This window comes from Eschrichtius robustus, chromosome 11 (genome assembly GCF_028021215.1).
Source record: "Eschrichtius robustus isolate mEscRob2 chromosome 11, mEscRob2.pri, whole genome shotgun sequence".
Taxonomy (NCBI): domain Eukaryota; kingdom Metazoa; phylum Chordata; class Mammalia; order Artiodactyla; family Eschrichtiidae; genus Eschrichtius; species Eschrichtius robustus.
In genome coordinates, this window is record NC_090834.1 from 58460019 (window position 1) to 58484620 (window position 24602).

Sequence of the window (24602 nt, forward strand, 5' to 3'; positions counted from 1 at the left end):
GTGAAGTGTATACTGTACACAGCAGGCTTAGCTTTTTAACTTGCAACTTTTTCGTAAGTTTGAAATTATTTCAAAATAAAATGTTTTTACCCCTCTGACCCTAATAATCACGCTAATTCGGACCAGTCCACTCTACAAGAGGCCTGGGCCAGGGCTCTGGGACGCACAGGCCAGGGCACTACAGTCCAGCGGGGAGACCCACGAGCTCGGTCATGGGCTCTGAGAGGGCAGAGGGCACATCTGTTGTACTCGCAGCTGTGTCTCCAGGGCCTGGTGCAGTGCCCAGCACACGGCAAGCACCCAAAACAAAGGGAATTCATGAATGATGGCACTCAACCCAGAACATGCCAGGTGCCACATGCACATTGGCAGCGGACACCAAGGACCCAGGGAAGGCAGAGGAGTGGAGGTGGGGATGGAGGCTGGAGCTGTTGGGAGGTGGAATGGATGGGCTTCAACAGCTAACCAAGTGTGCGGGGTGAGGGAGAGGAGATTGCTAAGGACAGAAAGAGTGGGGGAGGGAGAACATGCATCTCTTCTGGAGGGGGCTGAGGACAGGGAGGTCCTCGGGGGTGAGCCAGGCCTAGAAGCACAGGGGGTGCAGGGAGCATTCGGGTACAGGTGGAGACTTGTGGGCAGCTCAAGGGAAGGCAAAGAGCTCAGGGGGAGACACATGGGGCTCCTGGGTTAGGGAAGAGGCCACGTGGCCTAGGGGTTGAGACACACTGATCTTGGAGCCCTTGGCAACTTGTGTGCAAAGAGGATTCTGCTCTTATACAACCAGGGCCTGGAGATGGGGAGGCCCGTGGGTCCCCTCCAGCAGCCAGGGTCCCCCACCCCCACCAGGGCACCCCTGCTCTACTTGGCGGGGGGTCTCTTAGCTTAGAAGGGAGCTACTCAGGGCTGGTTATGGGCCTGGGGCCTCAAACAAGAGGCAGAGGGGGCCAGTACCTCAAATTCCCCAGGCAGGAAGTAGGGCCAGAGCTCTTTTAGGGGAAAGGAGGTGCACTTCCTAGAAGCTCCTCCAGCATGCACCAACTCTCCTGAGCTGCAGCACTAATAAGCTTTGGTGGGAGGCCAGGAGCTGGGACCCCCAGTGCCCATGGACCCATGGTTTCCCTCATGAGGCCATGGGGCTAGATTTGATCCATCTCTGTGTCCCGGGCGCCCAGTGCAGAGTAGAGGGCAGAAAACACAAGTGAACTGATATCCCTGGTGGAGAAAGGCTGCTGGGAGCCAGGAGGTCAAGGGTGCCATCCTGCCCTCCCAGCCCCATGGACAGACAGATGTCAGGTAAGAGCTGTGACCTCTTTGATTTCTCAGGTCCTTACCCTTCAGCCAGGTCATCAGAAAGCCCCTTCTTCAAAACCCCAGCCCTCTGACCTTCTTGTGGGCAGCAATGGCCAGCTGGGCCCACTTCTCCAGCGTCCTCAGGGGCGTGATCTCGCGGTCAGGGATGTAGGTGGGCACGAGGTTCAGCAGGCGCTCCAGGATCATCTCGGAGCCGTAGTCCACAAAGTACTGCTGGGAGGCCAGCTCGGCCAAGTCATCCTCCTAGGTGCGGGGAGATCTCATTCACACACGCTCTGGGAAGACATTCCGGGCCACCAAAGCCCCTGGGCCCTGCATCCTGTAGCTTTCAGACCCTTGTCTTTGGGACCCTGTGCTCTCCCTGACTCACCAGGACCTCCTGTCTGCTTGGTGGAGCCATGAGCACCCCAAGGGCAGGGCCACACTCACCTGCTCCTGGGTCTTCTCAGCACCAGCACAGAGCTGGACTCTGCCCAGGGGCACATGAGCTGACCCAGAGGGACCAGCCAGCTCATTGGTAATGGGTCAGCCACTACCTTCTCAGCCTGATGAGAAAGGCCTGCCCTGGAGAATGGGGGACCTGGGTACTTCTGGAGACTATCAGAGGAATGGGGTGCATCACTACCTCCATCACCATCACTACACCCCCTGGGGACAGTCAAGGTGTTGAACAACCAGTGAGCTATAATGCAGAGGTTGCAGAGAGCCAGATGGGCACTGAGCATTTGCCCCTTTTCTGTCTGAGGCTGGTGCATGGCAGCCCCAGTGATGCCTGCCTGGGGCTCCCCAGGGCTATGGCAGCAGGAGCAATAGAGAAAGGGTCTCAGGCACCTTGAAGGCAGTAGATGTTTTCCAACTAGTTCAAAGTATCTTGGAATTTTAGCAACTGATATGGCTGTACTAATACATTCTGCTTGAATATCAGCTCACCAACACCAAAACCACCACTATTATCATCACCACCATTACCAACACCAACACCACCATCAGCAGCACCATCATCATCATCACTACCCTCACCACCACCTACACCATCACTGCCTCCACCATCATCCCTCATTTCCATCATCTCCATCCTTATTCCTCCATCATAATAACCAACAGAACCATAAGTGTCATGAAAACCATCATCACCATCAAAAACAAAGCAACTACATCAATCCTGTCCTCAGGAGATAAAAGGATACACGTTTGTAAACTGTGCTCTAAACGAGTGGATCTCTTACTCCTTTAGAGCAGAGTTTCTAGCCTAACTAACAATACAGCAAGACGCACAGACAAGATGGTGGAGTGGAAGGACCTGAGCTCACCTCCTCTCACAAAAACACCAAAATCACAACTAACTGCTGAACAACCATCGACAAAATAGGACTGGAACCTACCAAAAAAGAGATTCTACTTTCAAAGACAGAGAAGAAGCCACAACAAGACAGTAGGAGGGGTGCATTCACAATACAATCAAATCCCATGCCAGCCAGGTGGGCAACCCACAAACTGGAAAATAATCATATCGCAGAAGTTCTCTCAAAGGAGTGAGAGTTCTGAGCCCCATGTCAGGCTCCCCTGTCTGGGGGTCTGGCAATGGGAAGAGGAGCCCCTGGAGCATTTGGCTTTGAAGGCCAGCTGGGCTTGATCACAGGAACTCCACGGGACTGGGGGAGAGAGAGACTGCAGTCTTGGAGGGCACACACAAGATTTCACATGCACGGGGACCCAGGGCAAAGTAGTTACTCCATAGGAGCCTGGGACAGACCTACCTGCAGGTCTTAGAGGGTCTCCTGGGGACACGGGGGATGGTTGTGGCTCACTGCGGAAACAAGGACACTTGTGGTGGAGGTACAGGGTACTCACTGGCATGAGCTGTTCTGGAGGCTGCCATTTTGACACTAAGACCTGGCCCACTCAACAGCTCAAAGGCTCTAATGCTGGGACGTCTCAGGCCGAACAACCAGAAGGGCAGGAACACAGCCCCACTCATCAGCAGACAGGATGCTTAAAGTCTTCCTGAGCCCACAGCTGCCTGTAAACACACCTCTTGACATGGCCCTGATCACCAGAGGGACAACACCCAGCTCCACCTACCAGTGGGCAGGAACCAGTCCCTCCCACCAGGAAGCCTCTTAGACCAGCCTCATGCATCAGGCGGCAGACACCAGAAGCAAGAGGAACTAAAATTCTGCAGGCTGTGGGACCATAAACACAGAAAGTTAGACAAAATGAGACAGCAGAGGAATATGTTCTAGACGAAGGAACAAGATAAAACCCCAGAAGAACAACTAAGTGAAGTGGAGATAGGCAATCTACCTGAAAAAGAATTCAGAGTAATGATGGTAAAGATGATCCAAGATGTCGGAAAAAGAATGGAGGCAAAGATTGAGAAGATAAAAGAAATGTTTAACAAAGACCTAGAAGAACTAAAGAACAAACAAACAGAGGTGAACAATACAAAAACTGAAATGAAAAATACTCTAGAAGGAGTATTATTCTCTAGCAGAATAAATGAGGCAGAAGAAAGAATAAGTGAGCTGGAAGACAGAGTGGTGGAAATCACTGCCACAGAACAGAATAAAGAGAAAACAAATGAGGACAGGGCTTTCCTGGTGACACAGTGGTTAAGAATCCACCTGCCAATGCAGGGGACACAGGTTTGAGCCCTGGTCCAGGAAGATGCCACATGCCACAGAGCAACTAAGCCCATGTGCCACAACTACTGAAGCCTGTGTGCCTAGAGCCCGTGCTCCACAAGAGAAACCACCACAATGAGCAGCCCGAGCGCCACAACGAAGAGTAACCCCTGCTCGCCGCAACCAGAGAAAAGCCTGCGCACAGCAACGAAGACCCAACACAGCCAAAAATAAATAAATAAATAAATAAATAAATAAATAAAATTTATTAAGAAAAAGAAATGAGGACAGTTTAAGAGACCTCTGGGACAACATTAAATGTACCAACAATCACATTACAGGGGTCCCAGAAGGAGAAGAGAGAGAGAAAGGACCTGAGAAAATATCTGAAGAGATAATAGCTGAAAGCTTCTCTAACATGGGAAAGGAAACAGTCACCTAATCCAAGAAGCGCAGAGAGTCCCATACAGGATAAACCCAAGGAGGAACACGCTGAGATACATATTAATCAAACTGACAAAAATTGAAGACAAAAAGAAAATATTAAAAGCAGCAAGGGAAAAGCAAAACATAACATACAAGGGAATCCCCATAACGTTATCAGCTGAGTTTTCAGCAGACCAGAAGGGAGTGGCACGATATATTTAAAGTGATGAAAGGGAAAAAACTACAACCAAGAATACTCTACCCAGCAAGGCTCTCATTCAGATTTGATGGAGAAATCAAAAGCTTTACAGACAAGCAAAAGCTAAGAGAATTCAGCACCACCAAACCAGCCTTACAACAAAAGCTAAAGGCACTTCTCTAGGCAGAAAAGAAAAGCCCACAACTAGAAGTAAGAAAATTACAAATGGGAGAGCTCACTGATAAAGGCAAACATACAGTAAAGGTGGGAAACCATCCACACACAAATATGTTATCAAAACCAGCAATTGTGAGAAGAGGGTACAAATGCAGGATGTTGGAAACACATTTGAAATTAAGAGACCAACAACTTAAAACCATCTTGTATATATATAGACAGCTATATCAAGACCTCATGGTAACCACAAACCAAAAATCTACAATAGAGATACCCACAAAAAAGAAAAAAGAATCCAAACACAACACTAGTCATCAAATCAAAAGAGGAAAAAAGAGGAAGGGAAGAAGAGAGAACTACAAAAGAATCCCAAAACAATGAACAAAATGGCAATAAGAACATACATATCAGTAATTACCTTAAATGCAAATGAATCAAATTACCTTAAATGCAAATGAACCAAAAGACATACACTAGCTGAATGGATACAAAAACAAGACCCATATACATGCTGTCAACAAGAGACCCCCTTCAGATCTAGGGACACATACAGACTGAAAGTGAGGGGATGGAAAAAGATATTCCATGCAAATGGAAATCGAAAGAAAGCTGGAGTAGCAATATCCATATCAGACAAAATAGACTTTAAAATAAAGACAGATGGTTACAAGAGACAAAGGTGGACACTACATAATGATCACGGGAGCAATCCAAGAAGAAGATAAAACAACTGTAAATATATATGCACCTAACATAGGAGCACCTCAATATATAAGGCAAACGCCAACAGCCATAAAAGGAGGAACCAACAGTAACACAATAATAGTGGGGGACTTTAACACCCCACTTATATCAATGGGCAGATCATCCAGACAGAAAATCAGTAAGGAAACACAAGCCTTAAATGATACATTAGACCAGGTGGACTTAATTGATATTTATAGAGCATTCCAACCAAAAGAAGTAGAATACACATTCATCTCAAGTGCCCATGGAACATTCTCCAGGATAGATCACATGCTGCGCCATAAAGCAAGCCTTGATAAATTTAAGAAAACTGAAATCATATCAAGCATCTTTTCTGACCACAATGCTATGAGATTAGAAATCAATTACAAGGAAAAAAAACTGTGAAAATCACAAACACATGGCGGCTAAACAATATGCTACTAACCAACCAATGGATCACTGAAGAAATCGAAGAGGAAATCAAAAAATTCCTAGAGACAAATGAAAATGAAAACATGATGACCCAAAACCTATGGGATGCAGCAAAAACTTTTCTAAGAGGGAAGTTTAAAGCAACACAATCTTACCTCAGGAAACAAGAAAAATCTCAAATAAACAACCTAAACTAACACCTAAAGCAACTAGAGAAAGAAGAACAAACAAAACCTAAAGTTAGTAGAAGGAAAGAAATCATAAAGATCAGAGCAGAAATAAATGAAATAGAGATGAAAAGTAATAGAAAAGATCGATGAAACAAAAAGATGGTTCTTTGAGAAGATAAAAAATTGATAAGCCATTACCCAGACTCATCAAGGAAAAAAGGGAGAGGTCTCAATAAAATTAGAAATGAAAAAGAGGTTACAGCAATACCACAGAAATACAAAGGATCATAAGAGACGACTACAAGCAACTATATGCTGATAAAATGGACAACCTAGAGGAAATGGACAAATTCTTAGAAAAGTACAGTCTCCCAAAACTGAACCAGGAAGAAACAGAAAATATGAACAGACCAATCACAAGTACTGAAATTGAAACTGTGATTTAACAACTCCCAACAAACAAAAGTCCAGGACCTGATAGCTTCACAGTGAATTCTATCAAACATTTAGAGAAGAGTTAACACCTATCCTTCTGAAACTATTCAAAAAATACCACACAAAAAGTGCAATATCACTGATGAACACAGATGCAAAAATCCTCAACAAAATACTAGCAATCCGAATCCAACATTAAAAGGATCATACACCACGATCAAGTGGGATTGATCCCAGGGATGCAAGAATTTTTCAATATCTGCAAATCAATCAGTGTGATACACCACATTAACAAACTGAAGAATAAAAACCACCATTCTTTTAAAGGTTGTGCCCTGCCCCCTTCCCTCTTGTTTCATTCACACCTAAGGAAGAAGGAAGATGGCTTGTGCTGAGTATTCTTTTCATCTGTCAAGTCTAGAGGAGCTTGTTGGAGTTCTGCAGAAGGTGCTAAAGGATAACTTTGCTGATGTCCAGGTCTCTGTAGTTGAGTGCCCTGATTTGACTAAGGACCATTTACCTTTCCTGTAAAAGACGTCTGTGGGAAAACTAGAATTGCAGAAGTAGGAGGTGTGCCTTACTTATTGCCTCTTGTAAATCAAAAAAAAAGTTTATAACCTAAGTAAGATTGCAAAAGAAATCCAACTTCCCAGAGCTTTTATTCTTAGAGCAGGAGCAGGCCCATTTCAGACTCTTGGATTCAATTCTGAGTTTATGTCAGCTGTTCAAACAGAAAGTGAACACAAACCTCCTGTGTATTGAAGTTAATTTGCTTGTGTTAACCCTGAAGATGGAGGGTGCCTACTAGAGAAATACAGTAAGAATATCATGATTTGGGGTGTGCATTACTGGCTAATCTTTTTGCCCGTGAGGGCCAACCTGGAAAGGTCATTGAGATGAAAGCCAAAAGAAGAACTGGAAAACTTAACTTTGTGACTTGTACAAATGAGGCAGACTCTTGAAAAACATTATGGAGATAAGCCTGTGGGGATGGGAGGTACTTTCGCGATTCAGAAGAGAAAAGTGAAGACTCACATTATGCCCACAGAATTGTCTTCCTGCCCATTGAACTCTGATGAAGATGTGAATAAATTGTTGCATTTTTATGAGATGAAGGCTCCTTTGGTCTGTCTGCTGGTTTTTGTCTCCAGAGACCCAGGGTTTGATTTGAGGTTGGAGCACACTCGTTTCAGTCATCATGGAAAAGGTGGACACTACTATTATGACACCGCCCCAGATATAGTGGAATACCTTGGATACCTCTTACCTGCAGAGTTTCTCTATTTCATTGACCAACCAAAAGAGACCCATTCTTTTGGGCGAGGTTAAATCAACTGATACTCATTTAGAAGAAGAAATAATTAAGGTTAATTGATTGATTAACTCATTAATGGATAGTAATATAAAATCCAAAGGGGTCAGCAAGATGGCAGAGGAGGAGGAGGACGTGGAATTCATCTCTCCCCACAAACGCATCAAGAGTACATCTACAAATGGAACAATTCTCACAGAGCACCAGCTGAACACTAGCAGAGGACCTCGGATATCTAAAGGGACAAGAAAGATCCCCGTGTAACCAGGTAGGATGAAAGAAAGAAAAAGGGAAAAAGAAAAGGAGAGGAAGTGGGATGGGAATGGCACCCCTGGGTCGGGGGGAGCTGAAGGAGAGGAGAGGGTCCCACATCCGGGGAAGCCCCCTCATAGACAGGGACATGAACTGGGACAGAAGGGAATTCATGGGCTATTGGAAGAGAGTGCCAACAGCCAAGCAGGACAGAGTGAGACCTACACAGATGGTCTGTGCCACAGCCCTGTGCGCCCCAGCCTGAGACAGGTGTCCACTAGTGTGCACAGAGGCTGAGTGCTGGAACATGGGGTTTGGAGAGCAGACCCAGGAGAGGACTGCTGTTGGCTGTGAGGAGACAGCCTGAGGGGGTGGAAGTGAGGAAGTCCACAACCGGAAATGCTTGTGGAGGAAACTTGGACTGCCACAGAAGCAAAGAGCCATAGTGAAGTGATGCGTAAGGGGCGGAGCTGCCATTGCAGCCTCTCTCCCCATGTGCCAGCCCCTGCCTCCCCGGGCACTAAGAAGGGTCCCCGCTGAGGCCAGCTCTCCTGTGCCCGTGACTGCTGGCTCCCCCACGCGCCCATTGCCACCGGGGCAGACTCATGTGCTCCAGGGCAGCCTCGGGAGCAGACCCCTGTGGGTGGCCCACATGCAGAGGTGGGGCTGAAACCACAGCTGAGCCCCAGGGGACATGCAACTAAGAAAGAAAAGCTGAAATCTCTCTGCACAGCTGCGCAAACCATGAATTGACACCCCCGTGACCGGCCTTGTAAAGTCAGCGCCTACAGAACATCTGAATGGACAATGAGTGCTCCTGCAGCCAAGGCAGGTCTAGCTTTAGCAGCTGTAGACTTTGTGGGCACATACACATGGGGGTTGGGCCAGCCTAGAGTTGGAGCTGCCCCCATAGCATCCACAGTGGGTCCAGATCCATGATTACTGCAATCCTAGGACCTGACTTCAGTAGATCTATGCTGGTGGCCTGGTGAAAACAACATATGAGAGACACCAGGGCCGATTGCTGGCATGCCCACATTTAAGGTGGGGCTGAGAGCAGTGCTAATGACAGTGTAATCTGAGAGCTCGCAAACCAGGTGAAAGGTGACACAACAGAGCATACCCACAGATGCACAGCTCCAGAAGAGGAATACTCAGTGGCTTCTTTCCCAGTGGGAGTGATCCAATCCTGCCTACCTCACAGTGCAGATCAGAAACACAGCTAAGAAGCAGATCTGGGGGCCTCTACTCCAACAACTAGGGAGCAGAGCCCATCTCTGACAGGGCAGTGACAACCACAGAGCAAAGGGGATGCTCTACTCAATATCCAGTACAGGCTATGGTCACCACAACATCAGTCATACCTCCTATAAAGGGGCTAATGGCCAGAATACACTGAGGAAAGAAGTGGCAGATATCTATACTAAAAACAACCCTCGCACCAAAAAATATTAAACCCACGCAGGCAACACATGGATGTTCCCACATAAAATAGCCCTCCAAGACAGTCTGAGAGTCTGGCATTGGGCAGAAGAACCCCCAGAGCATTTAGCCCCGAAGGCCAGCAGGGCTTGAGGGCAGGAGCTCCACAGGGCTGGGGGAAATGGAGACTCCACTCTTGGAGGGTGCACACAAGGTCTCACGTGCACTGGGACCCAGCACAAAGCAGTACCTGATAGAAACCTGGATTATATCTACCTAGGGGTCTTAGAGGGTCTCCTGGGGATGCAAAGGTCAACTCTCACTCACTGTGAAGGCTAGGACACTGAAGGCCCAGGGAATACTGATCACAGTGAGATCTTCCAGAGGTGCGCATTTCAGCACCAAGACCCGGCTTGAGAGCTGGAAAGTCTCAGTCCAAACAACCCCCAAGATAAGGACACAGCCCCACCCATCAGAAGATAGGCTGCCTGAAGTCATACTGAGCTCACAGCCACCTCAAAACACACCCCTTGACACGTCCCTGCCCATCAGAGGGACAAGATACAGCTCCACCCACAAGAGGGCAGGCACCGATCTCTCCCACCAGGAAGCCTACCCAAGTCGCTGGACCAACCTCACCCACCAGGGAGCAGACACCAGAAACAAGAGGAACTATGATCCTGCAGCCTGTGGAAAGGAGACCCCAAACACAGAAAGTCACACAAAATTAGTTGACAGAGAAATATGTTGCAAATGAAGGAACAAGATAAAAACCACAAGAACAACTAAATGACGAGGAGATAGGCAATCTACCTGAAAAAGAATTCAGAGTAATGATAGTAAAGATGATCCAAAATCTCAAAAAAAGAGTGGAGGCACAAATCGAGAAGATACAAGAAATGTTTAACAAGGAGCTACGGACTTCACTGGTGGTGCAGCAGTTAAGAATCTGCCTGCCAATGCAGGGGACATATTCAATCCCTGGTCCGAGAAGATCCTGCATGCCGTGGAGCAACTAAGCCCACGCGCCACAACTACTGAGCCTGCGCTCTAGAGCCTGCAAGGTGCAACTACTGAGCCTGCATGCCACAACTACTGAAGTCCACGAGCCTAGAGCCTGTGCTCTGCAATAAGAGAAGCCACCTCAATGAGAGAAGCCACTGCAATGGGAAGCCTGTGCGCTGCAACGAAGAGTAGCCCTGGATCGCTGCAACGAAGAGTAGCCCTGGCTCGCCGCAACTAGAGAAAGCTTGCGAGCAGCAACAGAGACCCAATGCAGCCATGAATAAATAAATTAATTAATAGATAGATAGACAGATAGATAAATAAATAAATAAATTTATTTATTTAAAAAACCCAAGGAGCTAGAAGATTTAAAGAACAAATAGAGATGAACAATACAATAACTGAAATGAAAAATATTCTAGAAGGAATCAACAGCAGAATAAATGAGGCAGAAGAAAGGATAAGAGAGCTGGAAGACAGAGTGGTGGAAATCACTGCCACAGAAAATAATAAAGAAAAAAGAACGAAAAGAAATGAGGACAGTCTCAGAAACCTCTGGGACAATATTAAACACATGAACATTCACATTATAGGGGTCTCAGAAGGAAAAGAGAAAGAGAAGGGCCTGAGAAAATATTTGAAGATGTTATAGCTGAAAACTTGCCTAACGTGAGAAAGGAAAAACTCACTGAAGTCCAGGAAGCACAGAGAATCCCGTGCAGGATAAACCCAAGGAGGAACATGCTGAGACACATATTAATCAAAACAATAAGAATTAAAGACAAAGAAAAATATTAAAAACAACAAGGGAAAAACAACAAACAACATACCAAGGAATCCCCATAAGGTTATCAGCTGAATTTTCAGCAGAAACTCTGTAGGCCAGAAGGGAGTAGCATGATATATTTAAAGTGATGAAAGGGAAGAACCTACAACCAAGAATGCTCTACCCTGGGACTCCCCTGGTGGTGCAGTGGTTAAGAATCTGCCTACCAATGCAGGGGACATGGGTTCGAGCCCTAGTCTGGGAAGATTTCACATGCCTCAGAGCAACTAAGACCGTGAGCCACAAGTACTGAGCCTGTACTCTAGAGCCTGCATGCCACAACTACTGAGCCTGTGTGCCACACCTACTGAAGCCCACGTACCTAGAGCCCATGCTCCACAACAAGAGAAGCCACCGCAATGAGAAGCCTGCGCACTGCAATGAAGAGTAGCCCCCGCTCACTGCAACTAGAGAAAGCCCACGCGCAGCAACGAAGACCCAATGCAACCAAAAATAAATAAATAAAATAAATAAATTTATAAAAAAAAAAAAAGAATACTCTACCCAGCAGAGCTCTCATTCACATTCAACAGAGAACTCAAAAGCTTTACAGACAAGCAAAAGCTAAGAGAATTCAGCACCACCAAACCAGCTTTACAACAAATGTTAAAGGAACTTCTCTAGGTGGGAAAGAGACCAGCAACTTAAAACAACCTTGTACATATATACACTGCTAAATCAAAACCTCACAGGAAATGCAAACCCAAAACTACAGTAGATACACATACACAAAAGAAAAAGCAACCCAAACACAACACTAAAGATGGTGATCAAACCACAACAGAAGAGAACAAAAGAGGAAGGGAAGAAAAAACACCTAGAAACCCAAAACAATTAAGAAAATGGCACTAGGAACATACATATTGATGATTACTTTAAATATAAATGGATTAAATGCTCCAACCAAAAGACATAGATGGGCTGAATGGATACAAAAACAATATCTGTATATATGCTGTCTACAAGAGACCCACTTCAGATCTAGGGACACATACAGACTGAAAGTGAGGGGATGGAAAAAGATATTCCATGAAAATGGAAATCAAAAGAAAACTGGAATAGCAATACCTATATCAGACAAAATAGACTTTAAAATAAAGACTGTTACAAGAAACAAGGAAGAACACTACATAATGATCAAGGGAGCAATCCAAGAAGAAGATATAACAATTGTAAATATATATGCACCCAACACAGGAGCACCTCAATATATAAGGCAGATGCTAACAGCCATAAAAGGAGAAATCAACAGTAACACAATAAGAGTGGGGGACTTTAACACCCCACTTACACCAACAGACAGATCATCCAGACAGAAAATTAATAAGGAAACATAAGCCTTAAATTACACATTAGACCAGATAGACTTAATTGGTATCTATAGGACATTCCATTGAAAGCAGCAGAATACACATTCATCTCAAGTGCACATGGAACATTCTCCAGGATAGATCACATCTTGTACCACAAATCAAACCTCACTAAATTTAAGAAAATTGAAATCATCTCAAGCATCTTTTCCAATCACAATGCTACAAGATTAGAAATCAATTACAAGAAAAAAAAAAACACTGTAAGAAACAAAAACACATGGAGACTAAACAATATGTTACTAAACAACCAATGGATCACTGAAGAAATCAAGAGGAAATTAAAAAATACTTAGGGACTTCTCTGGTGGTCCAGTGCTTAAGATTCCATGCTTCTACCGCAGGGGGTGTGAGTTCAATCCCTGGGCAGGGAACTAAGATCCCACATGCCACGCGGCACAGCCAAAAAGATAAAAAAAAAAAAAAAAAAACACCTAGAGACAAATGACAACAAAACCACAACAATCCAAAACCTATGGGATGCAGCAAAAACTGTTCTAAGATTGTATAGCAATACAATTTTACCTCAGGAAACAAGAAAAATCTCAAGTAAACAATCTAACCTTATACCTAAATCAACTAGAGAAAGAACAAACAAAACCTAAAGTTAGTAGAAGGAAAGAAATCATAAAGGTCAGAGCAGAAATAAATGAAATAGAGACAACGAAAACAATAGAAAAGATCAATGAAACAAGAAGCTGGTTCTAAGAAAAGATAAACAAAATTGATAAACCTTTAGCCAAACTCATCAAGAAAAAAATGGAGAAGGCTCAAATCAATAAAATTAGAAATGGGGAGGGGGCAAGATGGAGGAAAAGTAAGACATGGAGATCACCTTCCTTCCCACAGATACATTAGAAATACATCTACACGTGGAACTGCTCCTACAGAACACCCACGGAACGCTGGCAGAAGACGTCAGACCTCCCAAAAGGCAAGAAACTCCCCACGTACTTGGATAGGGCAAAAGAAAAAAGAAATAACAAAGACAAAAGAATAGGGACGGGACCTGCACCAGTGGGAGGGAGCTGTGAAGGAGGAAAGGTTTCCACACACTAGGAAGCCCCTTCGCGGGCGGAGACTGCGGGTGGCGGAGGGGGGAAGCTTCGGAGCCACGGAGGAGAGTGCAGCCACAGGGGTGCGGAGGGCACAGCGGAGAGATCCCCGCACAGAGGATCGGCGCCGAGCAGCACTCACCAGCCCGAGAGGCTTGTCTGCTCACCCGCCAGGGCAGGCGGGGGCTGGGAGCTGAGGCTCGGGCTTCGGTCGGATCGCAGGGAGAGGACTGGGGTTGGCGGCGTGAACAGAGCCTGAAGGGGTTAGCACACCACAGCTAGCAGGGAGGGAGTCCGGGAAAAAGTCTGCAGCTGCCGAAGAGGCAAGAGACTTTTTCTTGCCTCTTTGTTTCGCAGCGCGCAAGGAGAGGGGATTCAGAGCGCCGCCTAAACGAACTCCAGAGACAGGCGTGAGCCGCGACTATCAGCGTGGACCCCAGAAACGGGCGTGAGACGCTAAGGCTGCTGCTGCTGCCGCCACCAAAAAGCCTGTGTGCGAGCACAGGTCACTCTCCACACCACCCCTCACGGGAGCCAGTGCAGCGCGCCACGGCCAGGCTCCCGTGCTCCGGGGACAACTTCCCTGGAAGAACGCACGGCGCGCCTCGGGCTGGTGCAACGTCACGCCGGCCTCTGCCGCCGCAGGCTCGCCCAGCATCCGTATCCTTCCCTCCCCCCGGCCCGAGTGAGCCAGAGCCCCCGAAGCAGCTGCTCCTTTAACCCCGTTCTGTCTGGGCAGGGAACAGACGCCCTCAGGAGACCTACACGCAGAGGCGGGTTCAATTCCAAAGCTGAACCCCAGGAGCTGTGCGAACAAAGAAGAGAAAGGGAAATCTCTCCCAGCAGCCTCAGAAGCAGCGGATTAAAGCTCCACAAACAACTTGATGTGCCTGCATCTGTTGAATACCTGAGTAGAAAACGAATCATCCCAAATACAGGACGTGGACTTTGGGAGCAGGATATATTAATTTTTCCCGTTTTCCTTTTTCTGTGAGTGTATATGTATATGCTTCTGGGTGAGATTTTGTCTGTATAGCTTTGCTTTATAATAGCTTTATTATACTGTATTTTATTTTATCCTCTTTCTTTCTTTCTATTTTTTCTCCCTTTTATTCTGAGCCGTGTGGATGAAAGGCTCTTGGTGCTCCAGCTAGGCATCAGGGCTGTGCCTCTGAGGTGGGAGAGCCAACTTCAGGACACTGGTCCACAAGAGACCTCCCAGCTCCACATAATACCAAACGGAGAAAATCTCTCAAAGATCTCCATCTCAACATCAAGACCCAGCTTCACTCAACGACCAGCAAGCTACAGTGCTGGACACCCTATGCCAAACAACTAGCAAGACAGGAACACAGCCCCATCCATTAGCAGAGAGGCTGCCTAAAATCATAATAAGGCCACAGACACCCCAAAACACACCACCAGACGTAGACGTGCCCACCAGAAAGACAAGATCCAGCCTCATGCACCAGAACACAGGCACTAGTCCCCTCCACCAGGAAGCCTACACAACCCACTGAACCAACCTTAGCCACTGGGGACAGATACCAAAAACAACGGGAACTAAGAACCTGCAGCCTGTGAAAAGGAGACCCCAAACACAGTAAGATAAGCAAAATGAGAAGACAAAAAACCACACAGCAGGTGAAGGAGCAGGGTCAAAACACACCAGACCTAACAAATGAAGAGGAAATAGGCAGTCTACCTGAAAAAGAATTCAGAATAATGATAGTAAAGATGATCCAAAATCTTGGAAATAGAATAGACAAAATGCAAGAAACATTTAACAAGGATGTAGAAGAACTAAAGAGGAACCAAGCAACGATGAAAAACACAATAAATGAAATTAAAAATACTCTAGACGGGATCAATAGCAGAATAACTGAGGCAGGAGAACGGATAAGTGACCTGGAAGATAAAATAGTGGAAATAACTACTGCAGAGCAGGATAAAGAAAAAAGAATGAAAATAACTGAGGACAGTCTCAGAGACCTCTGGGACAACATTAAACACACCAACATTCGAATTATAGGGGTCCCAGAAGAAGAAGAGAAAAAGAAAGGGACTGAGAAAATATTTGAAGAGATTATAGTTGAAAACTTCCCTAATATGGGAAAGGAAATAGTTAATCAAGTCCTGGAAGCACAGAGAGTCCCATACAGGATAAATCCAAGGAGAAACACACCAAGACACATATTAATCAAACTATCAAAAATTAAATATAAAGAAAACATATTAAAAGCAGCAAGGGAAAAACAACAAATAACACACAAGGGAATCCCCATAAGGTTAACAGCTGATCTTTCAGCAGAAACTCTGCAAGCCAGAAGGGAGTGGCAGGATATACTTAAAGTGATGAAGGAGAAAAACCTACAACCAAGGTTACTGTACCCAGCAAGGATCTCATTCAGATTTGATGGAGAAATTAAAACCGTTACAGACAAGCAAAAGCTGAGAGAGTTCAGCACCACCAAACCAGCTTTACAACAACTGCTAAAGGAACTTCTCTAGGCAAGAAACACAAGAGAAGGAAAACACCTACAATAACAAACACAAAATATCTAAGAAAAGGGGAATAGGAACATACATATCAATAATTACCTTAAATGTAAATGGATTAAATGCTCCCACCAAAAGACACAGACTGGCTGAATGGATACAAAAGCAAGATCCATATATATGCTGTCTACAAGAGACCCACTTCAGACCTAGGGGCACATACAGACTGAAAGTGAGGGGATGGAAAAAGATACTCCATGCAAATGGAAATCAAAAGAAAGCTGGAGTAGCAATTCTCATATCAGACAAAATAGACTTTAAAATAAAGACTATTACAAGAGACAAAGAAGGATACTATATAATGATCAAGGGATCGATCCAAGAGGAAAGTATAGCAATTGTAAATATTTATGCACCCAACATAGGAGCACCTCAATACATAAGGCAAATACTAACAGCCATAAAAGGGGAAATAGACAGTAACACAATCATAGTAGGGGATTTTAACACCCCACTCTCACCAATGGACAGATCATCCAAAATGAAAATAAATAAGGAAACACAAGCTTTAAATGATACATTAAACAAGATGGACTTAATTGATATTTATAGGACATTCCACCCAAAAACGACAGAATACACATTTTTCTCAAGTGCTCATGGAACATTCTCCAGGATAGATCATATCTTGGGTCACAAATCAAGCCTTGGTAAATTTAAGAAAATTGAAATCGTATCAAGTATCTTTTCCGACCACACCGCTATGAGACTAGATATCAATTACAGGAAAAGATCTGTAAAAAATACAAACACATGGAGGCTACACAATACACTACTTAATAACGAAGTGATCACTGAAGAAATCAAACGGGAAATCAAAAAATACCTAGAAACAAATGACAATGGAGACACGACGACCCAAAACCTATGGGATGCAGCAAAAGCAGTGCTAAGAGGGAAGTTTATAGCAATACAAGCCTACATCAAGAAACAGGAAACATCTCGAATAAACAACCTAACCTTGCACCTAAAGCAATTAGAGAAAGAAGAGCAAAAAACCCCAAAGCTAGCAGAAGGAAAGAAATCATAAAGATCAGATCAGAAATAAATTAAAAAGAAATGAAGGAAACAATAGCAAAAATCAATGAAACTAAAAGCTGGTTCTTCGAGAAGATAAACAAAATTGATAAACCATTAGCCAGACTCATCAAGAGAAAAAGGGAGAAGACTCAAATCAATAGAATTAGAAATGAAAAAGGAGAAGTAACCACTGACACTGCAGAAATACAAACGATCATGAGAGATTACTACAAGCAACTCTATGCCAATAAAATGGACAACCTGGAAGAAATGGACAGATTCTTAGAAATGCACAACCTGCCGAGACTGAACCAGGAAGAAATAGAAATTATGAACAGACCAATCACAAGCACTGAAATTGAAACTGTTATTAAAAATCTTCCAACAAACAAAAGCCCAGGACCAGATGGCTTCACAGGCGAATTCTATCAAACATTTAGAGAAGAGCTAACACCTATCCTTCTCAAACTCTTCCAAAATTTTGCAGAGGGAGGAACACTCCCCAACTCATTCTACGAGGCCACCATCACCCTGATACCAAAACCAGACAAAGATGTCACAAAGAAAGAAAACTACAGGCCAATATCACTGATGAACATAGATGCAAAAATCCTCAACAAAATACTAGCAAACAGAATCCAACAGCACATTAAAAGGATCATAACCCATGATCAAGTGGGGTTTATTCCAGGAATGCAAGGATTCTTCAATATACGCAAATCAATCAACGTGATACACCATATTAACAAATTGAAGGAGAAAAACCATATGATCATCTCAATAGATGCAGAGAAAGCTTTCGACAAAATTCAACACCCATTTATGATAAAAGCCCTGCAGAAAGTAGGCATAGAGGGAACTTTCCTCAACATAATAAAGGCCATATATGACAAACCCACAGCCAACATTGTCCTCAATGGTGAAAAACTGAAACCATTTCCACTAAGATCAGGAACAAGACAAGGTTGCCCACTCTCACCACTATTATTCAACATAGTTTTGGAAGTGTTAGCCACAGCAATCAGAGAAGAAAAAGAAATAAAAGGAATCCAAATCGGAAAAGAAGAAGTAAAGCTGTCACTGTTTGCAGATGACATGATACTATACATAGAGAATCCTAAAACTGCCACCAGAAAACTACTAGAGCTAATCGATGAATTTGGGAAAGTAGCAGGATACAAAATTAATGCACAGAAATCTCTTGCGTTCCTATATACTAATGATGAAAAATCTGAAAGTGAAATTAAGAAAACACTCCCGTTTACCATTGCAACAAAAAGAATAAAATATCTAGGAATAAACCTACCTAAGGAGACAAAAGACCTGTATGCAGAAAATTATAAGGCACTGATGAAAAAAATTAAAGATGATACAAATAGATGGAGAGATATACCATGTTCTTGGATTGGAAGAATCAACATTGTGAAAATGACTCTACTACCCAAAGCAATCTACAGATTCAATGCAATCCCTATCAAACTACCACTGGCATTTTTCACAGAACTAGAAGAAAAAATTTCACAATTTGTATGGAGATACAAAAGACCCCGAATAGCCAAAGCAATCTTGAGAACGAAAAATGGAGCTGGAGGAATCAGGCTCCCTGACTTCAGACTATATTACAAAGCTACAGTAATCAAGACAGTTTGGTACTGGCACAATAACAGAAATATAGATCAATGGAACAGGATAGAAAGCCCAGAGATAAACCCACGCACATATGGTCACCTTATCTTTGATAAAGGGGGCAAGCATATACAGTGGAGAAAAGACAGCCTCTTCAATAAGTGGTGCTGGGAAAATTGGACTGGTACATGTAAAAGTATGAAATTAGAACACTCCCTGACACCATACACAAAAATAAACTCAAAATGGATTAAAGGCCTAAGTGTAAAGCCAGACACTATCAAACTCTTAGAGGAAAACATAGGCAGAACACTCTATGACATAAATCACAGCAAGATCCTTTTTGACCCAGCTCCTAGAGAAATGGAAATCAAAACAAAAATAAACCAATGGGACCTAATGAAACTTAAAAGCTTTTGCACAGCAAAGGAAACCATAAACAAGACCAAAAGACAACCCTCAGAATGGGAGAAAATATTTGCAAATGAAGCAACTGACAAAGGATTAATCTCCAAGATTTACAAGCAGCTCATGCAGCCCAATAACAAAAAAACAAACAACCCAATCCAAAAATGGGCAGAAGACCTAAATAGACATTTCTCCAAAGAAGATATACAGATGGCCAACAGACACATGAAAGAATGCTCAACATCATTAATCATTAGAGAAATGCAAATCAAAACTACAATGAGGTATCATCTCACACCGGTCAGAAAGGCCATCATCAAAAAATCTACAAACAATAAATGCTGGAGAGGGTGTGGAGAAAAGGGAACCCTCTTGCACTGTTGGTGGGAATGTAAATTGATACAGTCACTATGGAGAACAGTATGGAGGTTCCTTAAAAAACTAAAAATAGAACTACCATACGACCCAGCAATCCCACTACTGGGCATATACCCTGAGAAAACCATAATTCATGAAGAGTCATGTACCAAAATGTTCATTGCAGCTCTATTTACAATAGCCAGGACATGGAAGCAACCTAAGTGTCCATCATCGGATGAATGGATAAAGAAGATGTGGCACATATATACAATGGAATATTACTCAGCCATAAAAAGAAATGAAATGGAGGTATTTGTAATGAGGTGGATGGAGTTAGAGTCTGTCATACAGAGTGAAGTAAGTCAGAAAGAGAAAAACAAATACAGTATGCTAACACATATATATGGAATCTAAGGAAAAAAAAAGGTCATGAAGAAGCTAGTGGCAAGATGGGAATAAAGACACAGACCTACTAAAGAATGGACTTGAGGATATGGGGAGGGGGAGAGTTGAGATGTGACAGGGTGAGAGAGTGTCATGGACATATATACACTACCAAATGTAAAATAGATAGCTAGTGGGAAGCAGCCACATAGCACAGGGAGATCAGCTCGGTGCTTTGTGACCGCCTGGGGGGGTGGGATGGGGAGGGTGGGAGGGAGGGAGATGCGGGAGGGAGGAGATATGGGGATATATGTATATGTATAGCTGATTCACTTTGTTATAAAACAGAAACTAACAGACCATTGTGAAGCAATTATACTTCAATAAAGATGTTTAAAAAAAATAAATTAAATAAAATAAATATATATGCACCCAACATAGGAGCACCTCAATACATAAGGCAACTGCTAACAGCTATAAAAGAGGAAATCGACAGTAACACAATAATAGTGGGGGACTTTAACACCTCACTTAGACCAATGGACAGATCATCCAAAAAGAAAATTAATAAGGAAACACAAGCATTAAATGACACAACAGACCAGATAGATTTAACTGATATTTATGGGACATTCCAACTGAAAACAGCAGATTACACTTTCTTCTCAAGTGCGCACTGAACATTCTCCAGGTTACATCACATCTTGGGTCACAAATCAAGCCACAGTAAATTTAAGAAAATTGAAATCATATCAAGCATCTTTTCTGACCACAATGCTATGAGATTAGAAATCAATTACAGGGAAAAAAACGTAAAAAACAGAAACACATGGAGGCTAAACAATACGTTACTAAATAACCAAGAGATCACTGAAGAAATCAAAGAGGAAATAAAAAAATGCCTAGAGACAAATGACAATGAAAACACGACGATCCAAAACCTATGGGATGCAGCAAAAGCAGTTCTAAGCAGGAAGTTTATAGCAATACAAGCCTACCTCAAGAAACAAGAAAAATCTCAAATACACAACCTAACCTTACACTTAAAGGAATTAGAGAAAGAAGAACAAACAAAATCCAAAGTTAGTAGAAGGAAAGAAATGATAAAGATCAGAGCAGAAATAAATGAAAGAGAAACAAAGAAAACAATAGCAACAATCAATAAAACTAAAAGCTGGTTCTTTGAGAAGATAAACAAAATTGATAAACCATTAGCCAGACTTATCAAGAAAAAGCGGGAGAGGACTCAAATCAATAAAATTAGAAATGAAGAAGGAGAAGTACAACAGACACTGCAGAAATACAAAGCATCCTAAGAGACTACGACAAGCAACTCTGTGCCAATAAAATGGACAACCTGGAAGAAATGGACAAATTCTTAGAAAAACACAACCTTCCAAGACTGAACCAGGAAGAAATAGAAAATATAAACAGACCAATTACAAGCACTGAAATTGAAAATGTGATTAAAAATCTTCCAACAAACAAAAGCCCAGGACCAGATGGCTTCACAGGCGAATTCCATCAAACATTTAGAGAAGAGCTAACACCCATCCTTCTCAAACTCTTCCAAAAAATTGCAGAGGAAGAAACACTCCCAAACTCATTCTATGAGGCCACCATCACCCTGATACCAAAACCAGACAAAGATACTACAAAAAAAGAAAATTACAGACCAATATCACTGATGAATATAGTTGCAAAAATCCTCAACAAAATACTAGCAAACAGAATCCAACAACACATTAAAAGGATCATACACCATGATCAAGTGGGATTTATCCCAGGGATGCAAGGATTCTTCAATATACGCAAATCAATCAATGTGATATACCATATTAACAAATTGAAGAAGAAAAACCATATGATCATCATAATAGATGCAGAAAAAGCTTTTGACAAAATTCAACACCCGTTTATGATAAAAGCTCTCCAGAAAGTGGGCATAGAGGGAACCTACCTCAACATAATAAAGGCCATATACGACAAACCCACAGCAAACATCATTCTCAATGGTGAAAAACTGAAAGCATTTCCTCTAAGCTCAGGAACAAGACAAGGACATCCACTCTCACCACTATTATTCAACATAGTTTTGGAAGTCCTAGCCACGGCAATCAGAGAAGAAAAAGAAATAAAAGGGATACAAATTGGAAAAGAAGTAAAACTGTCACTGTTTGCAGATGACATGATACTATACATAGAGAATCCTAAAGATGCCACCATAAAACTACTAGAGCTAATCAATGAATTTGGGAAAGTAGCAGGATACAAAATTAATGCACAGAAATCTCTTGCATTCTTATACACTAATGATGAAAAATCTGAAAGAGAAATTAAGGAAACACTCCCAATTACCACTGTGACAAAAAGAATAAAATATCTAGGAATAAACCTACCTAAGGGACAAAAGACCTTTACACTGAAAACTATAAGATGCTGATGAAAGAAATCAAAGATGACAAAAACAGATGGAAAGGTATACCATGTTCTTGGACTGGAAGAGTCAAAATTGTCAAAATGACTATACTACCCACTGTAATCTACAGATTCAATGCAATCCCTATCAAAATACCAACGGCATTTTTTCACAGAATTAGAACAAAAAAAACCTTAAAATTTGTATGGAAAAACAAAAGACCCCAAATAGCCAAAACAATCTTTGGAAAGAAAAACAGAGCTGGAGGAATCAGACTCCCTGACTTCAGACTATAGTACAAAGCTACAGTAATCAAAACAGTATGGTACTGGCATAAAAACAGAAACATAGATCAATGGAACAGGATAGGCAGCCCAGAAATAAACCCATGCACCTGTGGTCAATTAATCTATGACAAAGGAGGTAAGACTATATGATGGAGAAAAGACAATCTCTTCAATAAGTAGTGCTGGGAAAACTGGACAGCTACATGTAAAAGAATGAAATTATAACACTCCTTAACACCACACACAAAAATAAACTCAAAATGGATTAGAGACCTAAATGTACTGGATACTATAAAACTCTTAGAGGAAAACATAGGCAGAACACTCTTTGCCATAAATTGAAGCAAAATCTTTTCCAATCCGTGTCCTAAAGTAATGGAAATAAAAACAAAAATAAACAAATGGGACCTAATTAAACTTAAAAGGTTTGCACAGCAAAGGAAGTCATAAAGAAAATGAAAAGACAACCCACAGAACAGGAGAAAATATTTGCAAATGATGCCATAAAAAAGAATGAAATAATGCCATTTGCAGCAACATGGATGGACCTGAAACTAACACAACATTGTGAATCAAATATACTCCACAAATAAATAAATTAAATAGGTGATCTAAAGAGGTCAAAAAAAAAAAAGAACAATACAGCAAGTTCTGAAGCATGTACAGTCACTGCAGCAAAGCAGGAACACCTCCTACTTGCAGAATTCAGGCTACTCTTCAAAGCCCTTGCTCCTATAGATCGTGTTAAATCCAGGAGAAGCCTAGATAATGCCCAGCCTCCATCTGGCTAACCTCCACATTCTCTGATGGTGAGTCAAGGGCAGCAACACTCAGCCCAATTCAGCACACAGGCGACTTGACCAAACAAGCTCAGCCAGAAAATTAGCTCTCACTCACCTTCTCACACCTGTACTCCCCAAACTTGACCCCTCGCACCACCTGCTGGTAGATGAGGTTGGTGGCCACATTGTCTTCTGAGGGGTTGTGCCAGGGAGTGAAGACCTCCTTGCGGAAGAAGAGCCTCCACGGGGCGTTGCGCTCCTGGGCGCCCTGCTCCTTGGCATACTGCTCACACTGGGAGATGGCGTCCATGACGTGGTCGCTGCCACTGCCCAGGGAGGATACCTGCCGGCACAGGGCTGGAGGTCACCCAGCGGAAGGGTGAGCAGGCCGGGAAGGACTGCAAGGAGCCACTGACTGTGCCAACTGTTCTCATTCAGATGGAAAACCAAGGCTCAGAGAGAGGAGGGGCTTGCCCAGGTCACCCAGAAGGCAGACCAGCATGGGACCCCTGGATCCTAGCTCCTGGGCTCTGAGCTGGCACAGCCATGTGGGAGTTCCCATTTCCTAGTACAAGCCTTTGGTGAAACTCTGATGGACAAATGGCCAGTCAAAACATGGGAGGTAGCTGTTGGTGAGAAAAGTACGGGCAAACGGCATCAGACAATATGTTCCTATCGCTGGACCTGCTGGGGTGAGGGCTGGGGGTCACCTCTGTTGTGGGTGGTGATGCTGGGTGTGGAGGCAAAATCACCCACTCCCAGGACCAGCTCAGCAGAGAAGACTCCAAGCCCAGATGTGCCCCGGGAGGTATACACTCTGGGTGGTCAGTAACAAGTGAAGAGGAACTACCATAGCAACCTGATAAGGAATCATATGCCCATTTGCAAATGGGAAAACTGAATCTCAGCGAGCCAGTGGCTCTCTCTCTCTGCCATGTTCTTCTTCTGTCACCAGCAGAGGATTGAATCCACCTGTGCACATACAACTGCAGTGAGCCCTGGATTTCAATCA

The 24602-nt window shown here is 43.4% G+C and overlaps 1 protein-coding gene and 1 pseudogene across 3 annotated transcripts in view; one reads left to right on the forward strand and one right to left on the reverse strand.

Moving 5' to 3' along the window:
- Positions 1–24602, reverse strand: part of MYO7A (myosin VIIA) — an 86445-nt gene that overhangs the window by 18211 nt on the left and 43632 nt on the right. For all 3 annotated transcript variants that reach the window (XM_068555437.1, XM_068555436.1, XM_068555435.1), the window contains exons 29-30: positions 23706–23933; positions 1384–1554 (exon numbers count right to left, since the gene is read on the reverse strand). In XM_068555437.1, coding sequence (XP_068411538.1) covers positions 1384–1554; positions 23706–23933 — 399 coding nt within the window. The remainder of the gene's footprint in view (positions 1–1383; positions 1555–23705; positions 23934–24602) is intronic.
- On the forward strand, positions 6885–7832 carry LOC137771322 (ester hydrolase C11orf54 homolog; annotated as a pseudogene).